At 43.0% G+C, this 19,668-nt stretch overlaps 1 protein-coding gene across 9 annotated transcripts in view; it reads right to left on the reverse strand.

Annotated features, from left to right (window-relative positions):
- Positions 1 to 19,668, reverse strand: part of SEMA5A (semaphorin 5A) — a 491,583-nt gene that overhangs the window by 8,294 nt on the left and 463,621 nt on the right. For all 9 annotated transcript variants that reach the window (XR_010840079.1, XM_067030787.1, XM_067030788.1 and 6 more), the window contains 4 exons: positions 16,975 to 17,145; positions 15,304 to 15,459; positions 13,836 to 13,883; positions 8,870 to 9,081 (listed from right to left, as the gene is read on the reverse strand). Coding sequence is in view for 8 of the 9 variants with exons in the window: in XM_067030787.1 (XP_066886888.1) it covers positions 8,870 to 9,081; positions 13,836 to 13,883; positions 15,304 to 15,459; positions 16,975 to 17,145 (587 nt within the window). In the remaining variant the exon portion in view is untranslated. The remainder of the gene's footprint in view (positions 1 to 8,869; positions 9,082 to 13,835; positions 13,884 to 15,303; positions 15,460 to 16,974; positions 17,146 to 19,668) is intronic.

Here is a 19,668-nt window from a genome sequence, read left to right on the forward strand (position 1 = left end):
ATACTGTAAGATTCAGGTGTTTTCTTTACTTTTTGTGTTTGTTTTTTATGTATTATTTGTGTGAAAAGTATCATAAACCTATTACAGTACAGGACTATATAGCTGATTGTGTTAGCTGGGTACCCAGGCTAACTTTGTTGGACTTACGAACAAATTGGACTTAACGAACTCGCTCTCAGAACAGAACTCGTTCGTATGTAGGGGACTTACTGTATTGAAAACCCCTGCATATAAGTAGACCCACACGGTTCAGTATTGTTCAAGAGCCCACTGTATGTGGAATTCGAGCTCTCTCCTAAGGCTCCATTATTTTAAAATGTGTTTTCTCACTTCTCACTTGCTTCTTCACATCATCTGCTGAGGACTTGCCTGGTAACTAGAATGAGGCTGGTAGGTTTTCAGACCAGATTACTTTTGAGCTTTACTCAGAAAGTCTACTTTTGAACTTTAGTCAGGAAGTTTCCAAGTGATAGAAAACCTAAATGAAAATCTCCCGGAAACCTAAAACTCTAGTGATTTCAAATTCATAAACACTTTGAATATTACCACTTATAACTGAATAGGTGTTTAAGCAGCTTTTGGATTGTCATGGTATATTGGTAAGAGATTTTGAAAGAACATATTTAAATAAATGCATGAGATTCTTAATTTCTCTTCATTTTCTACACTTGTTGGAAGGTGACTACCACGGCCATTTCTGACACAGACGCTCTTCCTCATCAACAGTCACGAAAGTTACCCGCACTTTTAAAGAGCTGAACTGTCCCAGAAAGAGGGTAACTTTTAAGAGGACCAAAATAAAGATGTGAGGTTGTAGGCACACCCAAATGCCCAGGACTTGTCTGGGCAAGGAGTCAGAAGAAAGTTCTAGAAAGATTCATTAGAGACTAGGCAGCAGTACTTTGCCTTCGGAGCAGCAAGATTTCTGATGAAGTGCCTACTGGATCTTCAGTGAGAACAGAAGACCAGCTAAATTATCTTCTGATGCTTGAAGTAGTAGTCACCACAGATAAGCTGATGGGTTGGGATCACGTTGAGAGAGGCTGCATTCTTGGGTCCTGGAGGTTTCTTCTTGAAAAGTCTTGCTCAGGGGAGCTCATGTTCCTCCTCACACTCTGAGAACTTGGTTCTGAGAGGGTGTGTGGGGCGTATAATTAATTCCTGGTGCTTCACTTCCTGGCTCTGTCATCTGATCAGTATAAGGTGCCGATGGACTCTGAATCCTGCTGTAAGTAGGGTCCGTGAGTAAGAGTGAATTGGCTCTGTCTCTGTGCATGTGGGTGCCTCATGGCGGGGGTGGGGAGGGCAAGTGTGAACACTGCAGATCCCAGCACACAAGACCTACCAACCAGTGGCAGTTGTAAGGGCTGAAGATATTCCATACTCCCACATGGGAAGGAAACTGAATTTCAAAGGAAACCATCATAGTAGAGAGAGGGCATCAAATACTCCCTAAGAATATTAAGGGGAACCACCAACTTAACAGGAATATTAAAATTTAGGTAACTTAATGAAATATTGCCATTTGCAGCAACATGGATGGACCTAGAGATTATCACACTGAGTGAAGTAAGTCAGACAAAGACAAATATCATATGATATCACTTATATCTGGAATCTAAAAAATAATACAAATGAACTTATTTACAAAACAGAAATAGACTCAAAGACATAGAAAACAAACGTATAGTTACCAAAGGGGAAAGGTGGGGGAGGAATAAATGAGGAGTATGGGATTAATAGATACACACCATTATATATAAAATAAAAAGCGAGGATTTACTGTATAGCACAGGGAACTAGATTAAGTATCTTGTAATAACCTATAATGAAAAAGAGTCAGGAAAGAATATGTATGTATAACTGAATCACTTTGCTGTACACCAGAAACTAACACAGTATTGTAAATCAACTACACTGCAGTGGAGGAACAAAAAAACAAGAAAAAAATGAAGGTAACTTAGTTCATGAGGACTCCCTGCATTCATGTGGGTGGTAGGGGAGGTTGGGTGCAGTAACAAGAGCCTGTGATGTCTTTCCAGCCACATTCCTGACCTCTTGTGTAGACACAGTAAGAACAACAGCCGCTATTTCCTGGATTCTGGGCTTCATGAACCTTGGTCCATTTAAACCTCACAACAATGATACAGGAGTACATAGTGTTAACCCATTTTAAAGATGGAGAAACTGAGGTTCAAAGAAGTAAGTAACTTGTACTCTGAACCAGGATGCAAAATGCCTCAAGTAAAAACCACTTTTATTTTGCCAGGCAGTGTTCAAGGCATTGTGTATAATTTACCTCACTTTATTCTCATTATCTCTAATTCACCAAGGAAAAAAATGGAGGCACAGTTAGTATGAATACCTGGGAGAAGTCTACCCGGCTGGTAAGTGACTCATGAACCTAGATCTGTCAGGCACAACCCTTTTCCACCTTTTCTTCCTTAGAACAAGGAGATTGGTCATTCACTCTAAATTTCTGGGTGAAACACTGGGTTATTAATCACCCACTCAGGAAATTTAACACAATGCATCACCTCCCCCCACCAACTGCATCAGCATCAACATTACACAGAATTGAAGAAACTTCATTATGCTTCAAAGTTATTAGAAGATAGTCTTTGTAATAATGTAACAATTGTTCTCAGGATACCATCCTGGGGATTCCTGTAATGGACCCGTATATCTGATTGACCAATCCCCATCCTCATTTCAATGCTCAGCCTGTGCAGGTCCTCAGCACGGAGCTCTGCTCTTTGGTGGGACCGCTCTTTGGATGCTGAGGCACAGTGGAGGCAGATCTGGAGGGTGACTGATCACTTGATAGTTTCCAGCATTTTACTTGTTGCCATTTCCATGTCCCATTTTTAACCTATTTCCCAATATGAGAAGCCACCTTCCCACAGGAACAGCAAAGCTTAAAAGGCACGTCAGAAAATGGTTGCTTGCTCCCTTTGTGGCTGCTGAGATGTCTGCCATGTGGCTGACAGGGTCTTGGTGCTCCGGCCGGGTGTCAGGCCTGAGCCTCGGAGGTGGGAGAGCCAAGTTCAGGACACTAGACCACCAGAGACCTCCTGGCCCCATGTTATATCTATTGGTCAAAGCTCTCCCAGAGATCTTCATCTCAATGCTAAGACCCAGCTCCACTCAACGACCAGCAAGCTATAGTGCTGGACACCCTATGCCAAACAACTACCAAGACAGGAACACAACACCACCCATTAGCAGAAGAGCTACCTAAAGTCATAATAAGTTCACAGACGCCCCAAAACACACCACCAGATGCGGTCCTGCCCACCAGAAAGACAAGATCCAGCCTCATCCACCAGAACACAGGCACCAATCCCCTTGATCAGGAAGCCTACCCAAGCCACTGAACCAACCTCACCCACTGGGGGCAGACACCAAAAACAACGGGAACTATGAGCCTGCAGCCTGTGAAAAGGAGACCCCAAACACAGTAAGTTAAGTAAAATGAGAAGACAGAGAAATACACAGCAGATGAAGGAGCAAGGTAAAAACCCACCAGACCAAACAAATGAAGAGGAAATAGGCAGTCTACCTGAAAAAGAATTCTGATAGTAAAGAAGATCCAAAATCTTGGAAATAAAATGGAGAAAATAGAACAAACATTTAACAAGGACCTGGAAGAATGAAAAAGCAAACAAACAATAATGAACAGCACAAAAAATGAAATTAAAAATTCTCCAGAAGGAATCAATAGCAGAATAACTGAGGTAGAAGAACAGATAAGTGACCTGGAAGATAAAATAGTGTAAATAACTACCATAGAGCAGAATAAAGAAAAAAGAATGAAAAGAATTGAGGACAGTCTCAGAGACCTCTGGGACAACATTAAACACACCAATATTCAAATTATCAGGGTCCCAGAAGAAGAAGAGAAAAAGAAAGGGACCGAGAAAATATTTGAAGAGATTATAGTTGAAAACTTCCCTAATATGCGAAAGGAAATAGTTAATCAAGTCCAGGAAGCACAGAGAGTCCCGTACAGGATAAATCCAAGGATAAACATGCCAAGACACATAATAATCAAACTATCAAAAATTAACTACAAAGAAAACATATTAAAAGAAGCAAGGGAAAAACAACAAAAAACATACAAGGGAATCTCCATAAGGTTAACAGCTGATCTTTCAGCAAAACTCTGCAAGCCAGAAGGGAGTGGCAGGACATATTTAAAGTGATGAAGGAGAAAAACCTACAACCAAGATTACTCTAGCCAGCAAGGATCTCATTCAGATTTGACGGAGAAATTAAAACCTCTACAGATAAGCAAAACCTGAGAGAGTTCAGCACCACCAAACCAGCTTTACAACAAATGCTAAAGGAACTTCTCTAGGCAAGAAACACAAGAGAAGGAAAGATCTATAAGAACAAACTCAAAACAATTAAGTAAATGGTAATAGGAACATATATATCGATAATTACCTTAAATGCAAATGGATTAAATGCTCCCACCAAAAGATACAGACTGGCTGAATGGATACAAAAACAAGACACATATATATGCTGTCTACAAGAGACCCACTTCAGACCTAGGGACACATACAGACTGAAAGTGAGGGGATGGAAAACGATATTCCATGCAAATGGAAATCAGAAGAAAGCTGGAGTAGTAATTCTCATATCAGACAAAATAGACTTTAAAATAAAGACTATTACAAGAGACAAAGATCGACACTACATAATGATTAAAGGATCAATCCATGAAGAAGATATAACAATTGTAAATATTTATGCACCCAACACAGGAGCACCTCAATCCATAAGGCAAATACTAACAGCCATAAAAGGGGAAATCGACAGAAACACAATCATAGTAGGGGACTTTAACACCCCACTGTTGCCAATGGACAGATCATCCAAAATGAAAATAAATAAGGAAACACAAGTTTTAAATGATACATTAAACAAGATGGACTTAATTGATATTTATAGGACATTCCATCCAAAAACAACACAGTACACATTTTTCTCAAGTGCTCATGGAACATTCTCCAGGATAGATCATATCTTGGGTCACAAATCTAGCCTTGGTAAATTTCAGAAAATTGAAATTGTATCAAGTATCTTTTCCGACCACAACGCTATGAGACTAAATATCAATTACAGGAAAAGATCTGTAAAAAATACAAACACATGGAGGCTAAACAAGACACTACTTAATAACGAAGTGATCACTGAAGAAATGAAAGAGGAAATCAAAAAATACTTAGAAACAAATGACAGTGGAGACACGACGACCCAAAACCTATGGGATGCAGTAAAAGCAGTTTTAAGAGGGAAGTTTATAGCAATACAATCCTACCTTAAGAAACAAGAAACTTCTCAAATAAACAACCTAAAGCTTGCACCTAAAGCAATTAGAGAAAGAAGAACAAAAAAACCCCCAAATTTAGCAGAAGGAAAGAAATCATAAAGATCAGATCAGAAATAAATGAAAAAGAAATGAAGGAAATGATAGCTAAGATCAGTAAAACTAAAAGCTGGTTCTTTGAGAAGATAAACAAAATTGATAAAGCATTAGCCAGACTCATCAAGAAAAAAGAGAGAAGACTCAAATCAATAGAATTAGAAATGAAAAAGGAGAAGTAACAACTGACACTGCAGAAATACAAAAGATTATTAGAGATTACTACAAGCAACTGTATGCCAATAAAATGGACAACCTGGAAGAAATGGACAAATTCTTAGAGATGCACAAACTGCCGAGACTGAACCAGGAAGAAACAGAAAATATGAACAGACCAATCACAAGCACTGAAATTAAAACTGTGATTAAAAATCTTCCGACAAACAAAAGCCCAGGACCAGATGGCTTCATAGGCGAATTCTATCAAACATTTAGAGAAGAGCTAATACCTATCCTTCTCAAACTCTTCCAAAAGATAGCAGAGCGAGTAACTCATTCTCAAACTCATTCTAAGAGACCACCATCACTATGATACCAAAACCAGACAAAGATGTCACAGAAAAAGAAAACTACAGGCCAATATAAATGATGAACATAGATGCAAAACTCCTCAACAAAATACTAGCAAACAGAATCCAACAGCACATTAAAAGGATCATACACCATGATCAAGTGGAGTTTATTCCAGGAATGCGAGGATTCTTCAATATACGCAAATCAATCACCGTGATGCACCATATCGACAAACTGAAGGAGGAAAACCATATGATCATCTCAATAGATGCAGAGAAAGCTTTTGACAAAATTCAACATCCATTTATGATAAAAACCCTACAGAAAGTAGGCATAGAGGGAACTTTCCTCAACATAATAAAGGCCATATATGACAAACCCACAGCCAACATCATCCTCAATGGTGAAAAACTGAAACCATTTCTACTAAGATCAGGAACAAGACAAGGTTGCCCACTCTCACCACTCTTATTCAACCTAGTTTTGGAAGTTCTAGCCACAGCAGTCAGAGAAGAAAAAGAAATAAAAGGAATCCAAATAGGAAAAGAAGAAGTAAAGCTGTCACTGTTTGCAGATAATATGATACTATACATACAGAATCCTAAGGATGCTACCAGAAAACTAGTAGAGTTAATCAATGAATTTGGTAAAGTAGCAGGATACAAAATGAATGCACAGAAATCTCTGGCATTCTTATACACTAATGATGAAAAATCTGAGAATGAAATTAAGAAAACACTCCCATTTACCACTGCAACAAAAAGAATAAAATATGTAGGAATTAACATACCTAAGGAGACAAAAGACCTGTATGCAGAAAATTATAAGACACTGATGAAAGAAATTAAAGATGATACAAATAGATGGAGAGATATACTATGTTCTTGGATTGGAAGAATCAACATTGTGAAAATGACTCTACTACCCAAAGCAATCTACAGATTCTATGCAATCCCTATCAAACTACCACTGGCATTTTTCACAGAACTAGAACAAATTTCACAATTCGTATGGAAACACAAAAGACCCCGAATAGCCAAAGCAATCTTCAGAACGAAAAATGGAGCTGGAGGAATCAGGTTCCCTGACTTCAGACTATACTACAAGGCCACAGTAATCAAGACAGTATGGTACTGGCACAAAATCAGAAATATAGATCAAAGGAACAGGATAGAAAGCCCAGAGATAAACCCACACACATATGGTCACCTTATCTTTGATAAAGTAGGGAAGGATATACAGTGGAGAAAAGACAGCCTCTTCAATAAGTGGTGCTGGGAATACTGGACAACTACATGTAAAAGAATGAAATTAGAACACTCTCTAACACCGTACACAAAAATAAACTCAAAATGGGTTAAAGACATAAATGTAAGGCCAGACACTATCAAACTCTTAGAGGAAAACATAGGCAGAACACTATACGACATAAATCACAGCAAGATCCTTTTTGACCCATCTCCTAGAGAAATGGAAATAAAAACAAAATAAACAAATGGGACCTAATGAAACTTAAAAGCTTTTGCACAGCAAAGGATACCATAAACAAGACCAAAAGACAACCCTCAGAATGGGAGAAAATAGTTGCAAATGAAGCAACTGACAAAGGATTAATCTCCAAAATTTATAAGCAACTCATGCAGCTCAATAACAAAAAAACAAAAAACCCAATCCAAAAATGGGCAGAAGATTTAAATAGACATTTCTCCAAAGAAGATATACAGATTGCCAACAAACACATGAAAGGATGCTCAACATCACTAATCATTAGCAAAATGCAAATCAAAACTACAATGAGATATCATCTCACACCAGTCAGAATGGCCATCATCAAAAAATCTGGAAACAATAAATGCTGGAGAGGGTGTGGAGAAAACTGAACACTCTTGCACTGTTGGTGGGAATGTAAATTGATACAGCCACTATGGAGAACAGTATGGAGGTTCCTTAAAAAACTACAAACAGCATACGACCCAGCAATTCCACTACTGGGCATATGCCCTGAGAAAACCATAATTCAAAAAGAGTCATGTACCACAATGTTCCTTGCAGGTCTATTTACAATAGCCAGGACATGGAAGCAACCTAAGTGTCCATCAACAGATGAATGGATAAAGAAGGTGTGGCACATATATACAATGGAATATTACTCAGCCATTAAAAAGAAATGAAACTGAGTTATTTGTTGTGAGGTGGATGAACCTAGAGACTGTCATACAGAGTGAAGTAAGTCAGAAAGAGAAAAACAAATACCGTATGCTAACATGTATATATGGAATCTACAAAAAAAAAAAGGTTCTGAAGAATTTAGCGGTAGGACACGAATAAAGACGCAGACATAGAGAAGGGACTTGAGGACATGGGGAGGGGGAAAGGTAAGCTGGGATGAAGTGAGAGAGTGGCATGGACATATATACGCTACCAAATGTAAAGCAGATAGCTAGTGGGAAGCAGCCGCATAGCACAGGGAGATCAGCTCAGTGCTCTGTGACCACCTAGAGGGGTGGGATAGGGAGGGTGGGAGGGAGGGAGACGCAAGAGGGAGGAGATATGGGGACATATGTATATGTATAGCTGATTCACTTTGTTATACGGCAGAAACTAACACACCATTGTAAAGTAATTATACCCCAATAAAGATGTTAAAAAAATAAAATAAAATAAATAAGGCAGGTCATCCAAAGAATTTAAAGAATAGATACATGTATATGTATAACTGAATCACTTTGCTGTACATCTGAAACTAACACAATGTTGTTAATCAACTATGCTTCAATATAAAATAAAAATAAAACAAAATAAGAGGAGCCACTTACCTTGTCCCCCACCCTGTCACCTATGCCACCACCACTGAGCTTTGCCGTCAGGGTCCACCTGCCTTCTTTGCTCATCTGGCTGCAGCAGAGGCTGCTGACCCCTTACCTTGATGGCCTCCACCGAGTCATACTTGTCCAGTTTGTTGATGTGGTTAGTTATGCTGGTGTTGAGAGGGGCGGGTGCAACGGGGTGGATGACGGTGGCATCGTGGGACTGTTGCTGGTACCGCTGGCAGTAGGTGTAGACAAGCAGCGTAAGAAGGCAGCCCAGGATGGAGCTGCTGAGCCCCACGGCGATCATGTGGAACAAGTTGAACTCTGGGAGGACAACATCAAAAGTGAGGCCACCGTGGAGAAGGTCGCACTCCTCCCCAGCTTCGTGTGCTCAGAGGAAACGAGAAGGACGCAATGGAAAGTTCCACACTCCTTCTAAGACTCAGGAAATCACAGGGCCTTCCTTTGAAATGTCGTGGCCGCCAAGACACTTCTCTGCAGCGAGCTCAGTGTAATTTAAGCCAACGCTCTTATGGAATATAACCACCATATAATATGGTGATCTTGTAAAGATCACCGAATATGCTAGCAGAGACACTTTTTTCTTTAAAGGCTTGTAAAAGACCGTTCTTCTGTTTCAAGTGCAGCATGATCTGTGGTCTGGGGGGTTTCTAGGGAACATGTTTTCCATTTTCCTCAACAGCCTGAGTCCCTGCATGCACCCTGGCTGTGTCCCGGGAACACAGCAAGGGTGTATCTAGTGCTTCCAATCACTGCTCTGCAAGCCCAACTATTTCCCCCTCCTTTATCATTTCATTTTATTTAAAAATGTGTTCCGATTATATCGTTCTTATGTTTTCCATTACAGTTTTTGGAATATGAAGATACACATATTGTATAACATTTGATTGCATGAAAGAAAAAGTGCAAAAGGATATACAAGAATAAATCTTTTTTTCTTTCTGAGAGGGAGCCACCGTCACCACCTTCTCCGGTGCTCTTCCAGAGACACTCTGTGCACTTGCCTGCTGTGTGTACGTGTTGTAAATATTATCCGGGGTACCATTTTTTCACTCACGTTGTATTTTGGAGACCTTATACAGAAAATGGCTTACTCCAAAGAAACAAAGGATTTGTGTCAAGGGAATATGATCCATTAATGGTTATGAAATGACCCTCTTTTTTTACAGTGTTTTTTCTATCTAATAGCATCTTTAAGTTATTTTCTTTGAGTTATAAATACACAACGTTGAAAAAACGAGCTGACGCGGTCTCATGTCTCTAAGACAGGATTGGTTTGAGTGGCATCAAGGTAGCTTAACCAAGAACTGCTTAATCTCTGACAAAGAGCAACAAAAGGAAAAAAGATATACACTGTGTGTTGGTAAAACACCTTACAATCAAAATTTTAAGCCTTTCAGGGAATAAAGACAACATCTGAGCCATGACCATGAAGCTGAGATTATTGAAAATCAGGTAAAGCAAAACAGGACCTCAATTTTTCTATGCTGTGTTGGCACCGTAGAGCCAACCAGTTGCCTAAGGGTTCTTGGCCCTATGTCTCCACTGCACATCCTGCGGATCTGGCTTTTCTCCCAAGGTGTCCCCTCCATGCTCCACCAGAGGGCTGAGTGACACGCTTGCGCTCCCTGCACCCAAATGGGACCACTGAAGATGCCTGCTGGGCACCCCTGTGGCTGCCGGGTGAGACCACTGGGCCAAGTGGGGAGGTCCCCGGGGCTCTCGGGGAGAGAAGACCTGTGAGTTTGTCTACCACACCCAGGTTCTGGGGTGTTTTCTCCTTAAACACCTGGGATCCCCCCGAGGACTCTCTGAGCTGTCCTCGCCTCCCCTGGGATCCACAGCACAGGCGGGGAGCATCCTTCATCCGTCCCTAAACGCTCTAAGCTTCTCCCTTTAAGCTGTGCCCCTTTGCTGTTCCTGGACCCTGTGTTTCGGGGCCCTGGGAGCTGGGAGATACAGATTCGCTCCAAGAGGTGATGAACACCGCGTGGAGAGGCAGCCTCGTCCTCTGTTCCCTGTGAACCGTAACCAACGTACTCCACCCACGATGAGACTCCAAACAGGTGACTCCTAACACGCGCCTCAGGAGTCGTCAGCACCTGGAGCTGGATAATCCAGGAGGACGTTACTAGAACATTCCACAGATATCACCCACTCCCCGACATCCACCTCAAGTTTTCACTTCTTGATTATCCTGTCCCTGGTTCAACAAAGTGAAAGGAGTCTCTAAATCTTTGGCTGTTCCTGATTTTGTCTGAAGACTCTAGGGCTGAACCTGGGACAGCTGGATAAAGCATCCAGGGGCCATTCTACCAGCAACCGCTAGAAGCTTCTACTCTAACCCTGAAGTTGCCCTCAAGATAAGCAAGAGCGATTTCACACCTGTTGTCATCTCTCGATACTTTAGCCGTTTGGAGCCCCAGGGTTAATGCAGCATATGGATAAAAGTACTTCTGCTGCGCTGATAAAATAACATATGGAAGATGTATGACTCTCTCCCAATGCAGGTACTTTGTTATTAGTCAAATGAATCATTCCTGCAGGCGCCTGGGGCAGGCTGGGGCCAGCGGACATCTTTATGATGATTATACAGTCTTTGTGTCTCATGCAACTAAAAATAGCTAAGTTGGAACATTTCAAATGGGCCTACATTTTTTCTGCATAAGTGAAAAACCGAGCCTATTAAATCTCTTGAATCTGCTTAGCGTGGCTCTTTGCTTCGAATACAACGCTTTTTGCTGTTGATTTTGGTCAGTAAAGCTAGAATAGAGACCAACTACCCAGTCGATTCAACTGGATGATTTTCTGTGCAAAGTTTGATTCTTTTCAGCAAACTGAAAAAAGCGGCCCCAAACTTCCTTGCTAGGTGATTGTTTTTACCTCTCAGCCCCACAATTAGCCCCGTCTGACCTCTTACCCACCTGCTCTGCTGCGTCAATGTTAGCAGCCTAAGATCTAAACGATTGGTTCTGAATATTATAGAGTAATTAAAGTTTCTATGATTGAATCAATAGCACCTCAAGGCTTGATTTGGTGCAGCCTTTGGTACAGCTGGTTCAAATACGCAGAAGCTGCATTTTAGGATGCAAGTGGGCCTTCGGCATCATGTCCTCCTGGGTGCTCAAGGCCTTGGCAGGGCTCCCGTATCTTAACCCTGAGAAAGCTGGCCGAGGAAAGTGGTTTTTGAACTTGTGTTAGGCCTGGAGGGCCAGTCACGCTGGCTGCCCCCAAGCGCTGGCTTGACCTCCCTCGGGGCAGGAACACTTTCTACAAGCTCTGCTCCAGTGGCGACCCCGGGTGTTGTCCAAGAGTGTTGCCTGGCCAGGGCTGCTGTGGCTGCATGCCCCAGCTACCCTCCTCTGGGACACTCAGCACCAGGACCCTTTTCCCGTGATGCTCCGGGCTTAAAGCTCACGCTGGGATCCCATTGCCTGGATCCAAAGCTGGCTTCACTTCGACTGTCTGTGTGAACCTCATCTCTCTGACCCTCATGACCCCTATTTATAAAATACATAGCAAAAGACGTGGCTGCTATTCCTTTTCTATACAATTCCCCAAACGAAAATTTCTCTGAAAACTGACTTTTCATCACTCACCTGGCAGCGAAGCCTGACCTGACCTGATCATTTGCTGCAGAACTTCACCTACATTTCACGGCAACGTCATTAAAGAGGTTGGTTACGGGGTGCGACCCCCAGACCTCGGGGTGTTATACCTTAGATGACCCGTATTACCCATCTATAATCTGAAGAATGCTGACTTCCAAAGCCTGCTCTACCTCCAAGGGTTTTACGTAAAGAACAGTGGGCTGTAGCACCCACACGAATGCTCTTTGTGAGGATGAAATAGGATACCTCTACGGTGTCTGGCACACAGTGACTGCTGACCTAAAAATACTACAGCTGTAATTCTTTTTATGTGAACTAGCCAACATTCATCTTGCAGCCGGACCCCCAAGTAGTAGATCACTGAACTGACCCAGTCAGACAACAGACACTGCCCTTCTCGGGCACAGGGCTCTCTTGGGATATGACTTTTGGTTCCAGAGGGGCTGGGGCTGTTTGAGTGCCCACTGTAAGCTCAACACCCCTCACAAAACCGACACAGAGTGGGTGCTCAGGAAAGATGATTGAAAAATGGATTAACAGGTGGCTGCGTAAACAGATAGGGCATAACAGAGAGCAGATTCTTAACCAGTGTAGTTAATAACTCAGTACATCCCTGAAACACACCGATGAAAATCCAGATTCCTTCTGAGTGTGCGAGACCAAAGCCCGTCGGCTTGAGCTGCCTGGGGCTTCCCGCTGGAATGGATTCTGTCAGAAACGGTTAGGAACAGTCATCAGCTACACACATGAAGATGCTGGTCCTGTGTGTGGTTTTTGGCTCTGACACCAAAGGTGGACCAGGGCTGGGCTCTGATCAATGGACAGCCAGCCCCTCCCATCCAAACAGGATAGAAGTAGATGGGAAAGTCCAAAAGCATTATGGATTTGACCCAGAGAATGTGATTGCTGTCATTCAGGGTTGCAGGAAGTTAGAAAAATATCTCTGGAGATATAGGTGATATTTTATCACTTCAGCAGTTTGGAGATTTGAGGCTGGCTTCCATGGATTTGCACTATAAATATAAAGAAAATGGTTGAATTCTGCTTTACTCATAGGAAATCTAACTGTAGCTAATACCCAAATCACTGGGCCATAAAGCTTATGTCCACTAGACTCACCTGAAGGGCTTATTAAGCCACAGAGTGCTGGGCCCCTCTCGGAGGTTCTGACTCTGTAGATGGTGGTGCGGCCTGAGAATCTGCACTTCTATCAAGTTCCCAGGTGATATTGATGATGCTGGTCTAAGGACCCCCTGAGAACCACTGATCCAGATGTCAAATATGGACTCCTTAGCATTTCTACTGCCAAAATATAAGGTGTTTGGATTCAGGAGTTTCTCCAGTTTTATTTTATTTTTTTCTTGGCCAGTAGCAGAAACATCATATGAAACATGGTTAGAGAAATGACTGGAAAATACCTGAAATTAATTTTAAAAAAGAACTTACCTCCACACCTTTTCTCTTCTACGCTGCTAGATCTTGCCACAGATACTTCTGGAAAAACAAAGTTTAATCACAATGTATAAAGGGTGTAGGGAAGGAAGATCACATTAATGATTCATTTATGAAATGTCTAATGATTTTGAGTTTTATGTGAGTCAGTTTCCAAAAGCCTGATTAATTGTTTTTAAAAACATATTTCTTTCTTTCTTTTTTTTTTTTTTTTAAACCAATCGCAGATATATTTGGTCAAGGTCAGCTTGATTGGAAAGGGGGTGAGATTCATTATTACAAAAAGAAAATGCTATGGTCCCTTGGGTTGAAACCAGGGCTCTAGTTTCAAAAGAAGCCGGGCATATGTGCTGATTTTCTGTTACAATGTATTCTGCCAGCTGTGGAACCCCACACTGTTTGTCTGTAGTATTTCTGCCTCAGATTTTTTGTCTCATCAAAGTCAGTGTTGTCACATTCCCTGGGGAGGGGGACCACTCCACCAGAGCTCAGAGGAAATTACCCAAACCAATAATCTTCCTACTGGGAGCCCATTCATGATCTTTGCCATGCCCCCATGTGAAACTGACAAGTAGGATGCCAATGAAAGGAGAGACCCACCTAAATGTTTAACCCGAAGGATAAACACCATTTCAAGAGTCCAGAAACACTATTCTCTCCTGTATTGATTTCTCATTCGATAACAAGAATTAAAAATATGTCTATGGTTGAAAAGGAAACAACAATAAACACCCTTGCAATTCTAGACCACAGAAGATTGAGGTGCCTTTTGAGGCTGAAGCTGATAGTTTTTTCTAAAATAATACCTTTCCTTTAGTGAAGGAAAACAAGGCATTCCCTGTTATTACCTTGTAAGAGATTAGTCTCTGCTTTTGGTCCGTATCAGAGTGCTGAGGCACATGGTGGGCATATATGAAATGATTTGTAAGTAACTAGCCCATGCCTACAGTGAGCATGGGCGACTAGTTATCACTAATAACTAAATATCGAGTTCACATGGAAAAGCCTGTAGCCAAAGGGCCAAGCCAACCTCTTCTCCAAGATGAGAGCAAGGACAGCCTTCCATTTTCCCAAATAAACTAAGGTTGTATGAAGAGAATGGCCCTCTTTTCTCTGTGCAAACACATATGCACAACCTTGCCAAGGCATTGAACTTAATATTAAAGTAACCAAATAACCTATTTTCATTTCTTGAACAAACTATTCTGACTGTGTTATAGGCAATAAATTGTAGAAGACATTGTGCTTAAAAAAAACCTTAAAACTCGTGGCCTAGATTCAAGTCTACAGACGCGGTTATCTACAAATCTATAATCACTTTGAAACCACAAGAGTTGATTGAATCATCTCTGTTTTAGCAAACAGGACCTCACGGAACAGATAAAACTCCCACCTACGAATAACGGCCTCTCAAAATATTGGAAATGATTTTGTTTGCACTAATAAGCATCTCCCCTCTTACCTGGGAGGAAATTGGAGTCAAAAACACAGGGCCGGCTCTCCGTGGTGTTTCCGGAACACTGGCTGCCCACGGGGAACAGAAGAATGCACTGGCGGATGCGGACCTGGACTCCAGACACATCACATTCGGACCAGTCTGACCACTCCGACCAGCTCTCTGCAGCGGCCAGAAGATAGGAGTTGCGGCAACAAGACCCACTAAGATCCATCAACCTGGAAGTTGGGTCAGCTTATGTACATTAAGGTTTCATATGATGTTTATAGTGGGTCTGTGTATAAATAAGATGGACTCGTATCTTATGACCGGTCCAGTAAAAAAAATACAAAGGAGCAAGAATAAAAGAACTCATATACCTTGGATTAGAAATAATGTGCTTAAAATACATTTTCTAAAACACATTATTTTAATGCTCTAAATTAACTGTATTAGACACTCCATAAGCTAATGCATGAAGCCTGGCCGTGCGTGACCCCTCCTTGGTGGGGGAGAGATCATCAATGCAGACCCCATTCCTACGGGGTCATGCTCAAATCCTTCTCCAGAAAATTTCTACAGGCCTCAGTGCTCAAGCAAGAGAAGTGACAGTGTGTTAATGAGAAAGTCCTGGTTGCGAAAGGGGTTCAAGCTACTACAAATACTTTCTTTCCAGTTGTGAAAATAACTTTGCAGGGTCAGTATACCAAAGGCAGGCTGTACTCGTGGTAGAATTCGCTCTATCCCTTATTTACTATCACTGAAGCACATAGGATCCACACACAAGTCATCAAGGCCGAAAGATGAACTAGCTAAAGTCACTTTACCCTGAAAAGGAAGATTCGCTAAGATGTGTTAAATTCACCCAGACCTACAGATGTGTGAAAAGAGAGAATTAATACTCATCTATGTAAGGAGGTTAAAAAATTGAACTCTCAATATTATTTATGAAATATTAATAATGTAAAATAATGTTTTTCTATGCAGCTTGGTTTTTTCCTCTTTTTAAATTAAATTTGGCAACCAAACTTGTGTTTTGATCCACTGTAAAGGGTAGAATTTTTCCTTAGAAATGTGCAAAGTGCCAGTTTTGGGGATGACTGAGAATCTGGTTTCTAGGCACTTTTCAATATGGAACCTTTAAGGAAAGTCTGCAGGAGCTAGTTAAAAACATGTGTGTGTGTGTGTGTGTGTGTGTGTGTTTCAAAGTCGAAGTTAGACTCAGAAGAGACTGTCTCATTTTCATTCCAACTGGTCCCTACGTGGCAGAAAACGAAGCTAATTCTTGGCTGGGGAGGGCTGCTGCAGGGCGTCCACTGGGCACACGGACCAGCTGGCCTCGGAGCCCAGAAACCCCATGCCCACGGTCCTGGCGGGATTCCTGTGAAGCTACTTCACAAGGGCTCTCCTGCTTCCCCACCTTGATTCTCAGCAACGAAATGTCAGTTCCCATTACCATATTTTAAGAATGCATGGTTATCACTGGTTTCTGTAACTAGTTCTGCAACTACAGCGTGGTGAGAATGATTCCATTGCAGAACAATGTATTACGAGGTCACTGCACTGGCAATGGTGCGGCATTGATGTGTTCCCCTCTTTTGGTCTTATCGTGATGTGGTTTCATCATTTCTCCATTTGTGTGTCAGGAAAAGGATGAGTCTGCCCTGCTGTCTGCACGGGCCTGGCTGGGTTGCTTACCGGGACAGGGCTGCGTGTTGCAGAGAGCCTCTTCCGTGTGCAGGCCCAGGCAGATGTCGCCTCCATAGGCGGGGGCTGGGTTTGTGCACGAGCGGGTCCTCATGTAATGTCCACCTCCACACGTCGCTGAGCACTTTGACCAGGAGGACCAGCAAGACCACACGCCATCCACTGGGAAGGGACGCAAAGTCACACCGCTTCTGAAATCCACACCTGACCCATGTGATGTGGCTACAGAGAGAGTCTGCACTGTGCGAACGCGCTGTGCGCTCCACTGACCATCACAGGAGGGGGTTCAGGATCTTCACCCGGCTTTTCACATTCCTCCCTACGCTTCTTCAGTTCCTCCTATTCTTTCAGGAAATAGGTCTAAGCATGTAAAATGCAAGCACAAGGATGACCAAGGAGTGCATGTACCTCTGTAGTACAAAACCCAGTCTCTGGGAAAGACCATGAACCCGGTGCTGTAGTTGTTCAGGTGAAGCCCCAGCTAGCGCTACCTCCGCCAGCCGCCCAGGGCAGAACCAGTGGCTTATCGTCCTTTTGTGTCACTTGCACTTTACAGAACAAACTGTGGACTCAAAGATTTCATGGACAGAGAGGCAAGGAGTGTTCTTAGCACACCATAGGTGCTTAACTGATGTCATCCACAGAACACACACCTGTCCAAATTCACTTTGATTCAAAAGGTCTCCCCTCCATGAGATTCTCACTCACTGTTCCTTCTTCCTTGCACTTACTGTTTTCATAACAAAGAAGAAATAAATTATCTTATTGAATTGGAATATGGCTTAGGAACAAAGAACCATCTGCTGTCCTTTGTCAGCCAAGGTCTGGAATCAGTTCTGAATCAAACACGAATCAAGAAAAAGGAGTGATGGAGAAAGACCAAGCTATTTCTCAATGTTGGGAATAAATTATGTCGGTGAAAGTACTAGTTAGACCAAACCACAGAAGAAAAAGGATCATTTCAACATGGGCTCAACTTTCAAACCTTACTGCAAGTTTTGATCCACATTAGAATTGGAGACTGAATTTTTCATTGATTAATTTAAGAGGTATTTTTATATTTCTCAGGTCTTTGATTTATTTTCAAACTTAATCATAATGAGAAAACTTGTTTTTAAAGAAAATATGCCACCCCTTTGTAACTGTTTCTTGTGGACCCAAGAGGGCAAACGAGGAGTCAATGCATAGGGAGGAAACAGTCCTAAATGAAGTAAAAATAGCCTATAACTGGCCGGGCCGCTCAGCATCCAAAGCCCTGAGCTCTTCCAACCCCTCCGTGTTGAGCTGCATCCTGGCCTGTGTTAGGAATTTTCTAGGAGGTCGGAGAGAGAACTGACATCTGCCCCACTCAACCCGCTGAACTCATGCATTCCCAAGTGGAAAATGAGGAGGGCCACTGAATATTTTCACAACCCTCTGTGGAAACTTGGCTTTCAAAAAGAAGAGGAGGACAGAGCGATTGCAAGATATTAAGGTTACGTGTACATGATACTGCCTTGGCCATCAAATCAAAGAAAATAAAAACAGCCACTAGATCATTCTAATGGGATGTCTCGGACACGGGCCTGAGCCTTGCCCTCGAAGGCCAGGGCAGCATCCGAGCATCTGCAGGAGTCTGTACGTTCAGCCGACGGCAGCATGGACCTGTGTCTGGAGCCCGGGGAGGCGGAGCGGATGGAGGGATCCTGACTTTCCCGTGTGGCTTTCCCTCCCCCACTTTAACAGGAGGGATTCTCATCTAATCATGTGGCCCCAGGGGTCCCCTCTCAGCCCCCGGAGAGGAGCCCTTCCACTCTCCAGGCTGGGGCTGTGGGAAAGACATGTCTCTGTGACCTTTCCCAGCCCCTCGGCATCGCCTGGCCAGGAAGGCTGGGTAGTTCGGAGGGAAGCATCTCCCGAGGCCAGAGAAACTCAGGCAGAGACAGGCGGGGGGGAGTGGAGCAGCTGGCGGAGCAGGGACATTACTGAGTGACCCACCTACAAAGCTCGGGACTGTATTTGCAGTTTAACATACATGTTGATTCATCCATCATCCATCCATCCATCCACCCATCCACCTATCCATCTATCCATCCATCTAATAGATGCTCCCTAAATACTGCTACAAGCCAGTTCCTTGCTCAAGGAACTCAGAAAGTTGCACCGACTGAAAGAGATGCTATATTTGCAGCGGTCTGTGCCTTGAAAACCAAAGTACACAGTATTTGGAATGACCCCTCATGACCCACCCCTGCTTGTCTGTATGACCAACTCCCATCTGTCCCTCAAGACCCAGTCCAGGGGCAGCCTGCTTGGTACAGCTGCCGTGACCCCAGCTCCATGGGTCCCCAGCTGATGTCCCTCAAGACTCAGTCCAGGGGCAGCCTGCTTGGTACAGCTGCCATGACCCCAGCTCCATGGGTCCCCAGCTGATGTCCCTCAAGACCCAGTCCAGGGGCAGCCTGCTTGGTACAGCTGCCATGACCCCAGCTCCATGGGTCCCCAGCTGATGTCACTCAAGACCCAGTCCAGGGGCAGCCTGCTTGGTACAGCTGCCGTGACCCCAGCTCCATGGGTCCCCAGCTGATGTCCCTCAAGACCCAGCCCAGGGGCAGCCTGCTTGGTACAGCTGCCGTGACCCCAGCTCCATGGGTCCCCAGCTGATGTAGCCACTGCATCATGTCATCAACGCAACCATACTGGGTG

This window comes from Kogia breviceps, chromosome 4 (assembly GCF_026419965.1).
Source record: "Kogia breviceps isolate mKogBre1 chromosome 4, mKogBre1 haplotype 1, whole genome shotgun sequence".
NCBI lineage: Eukaryota > Metazoa > Chordata > Mammalia > Artiodactyla > Physeteridae > Kogia > Kogia breviceps.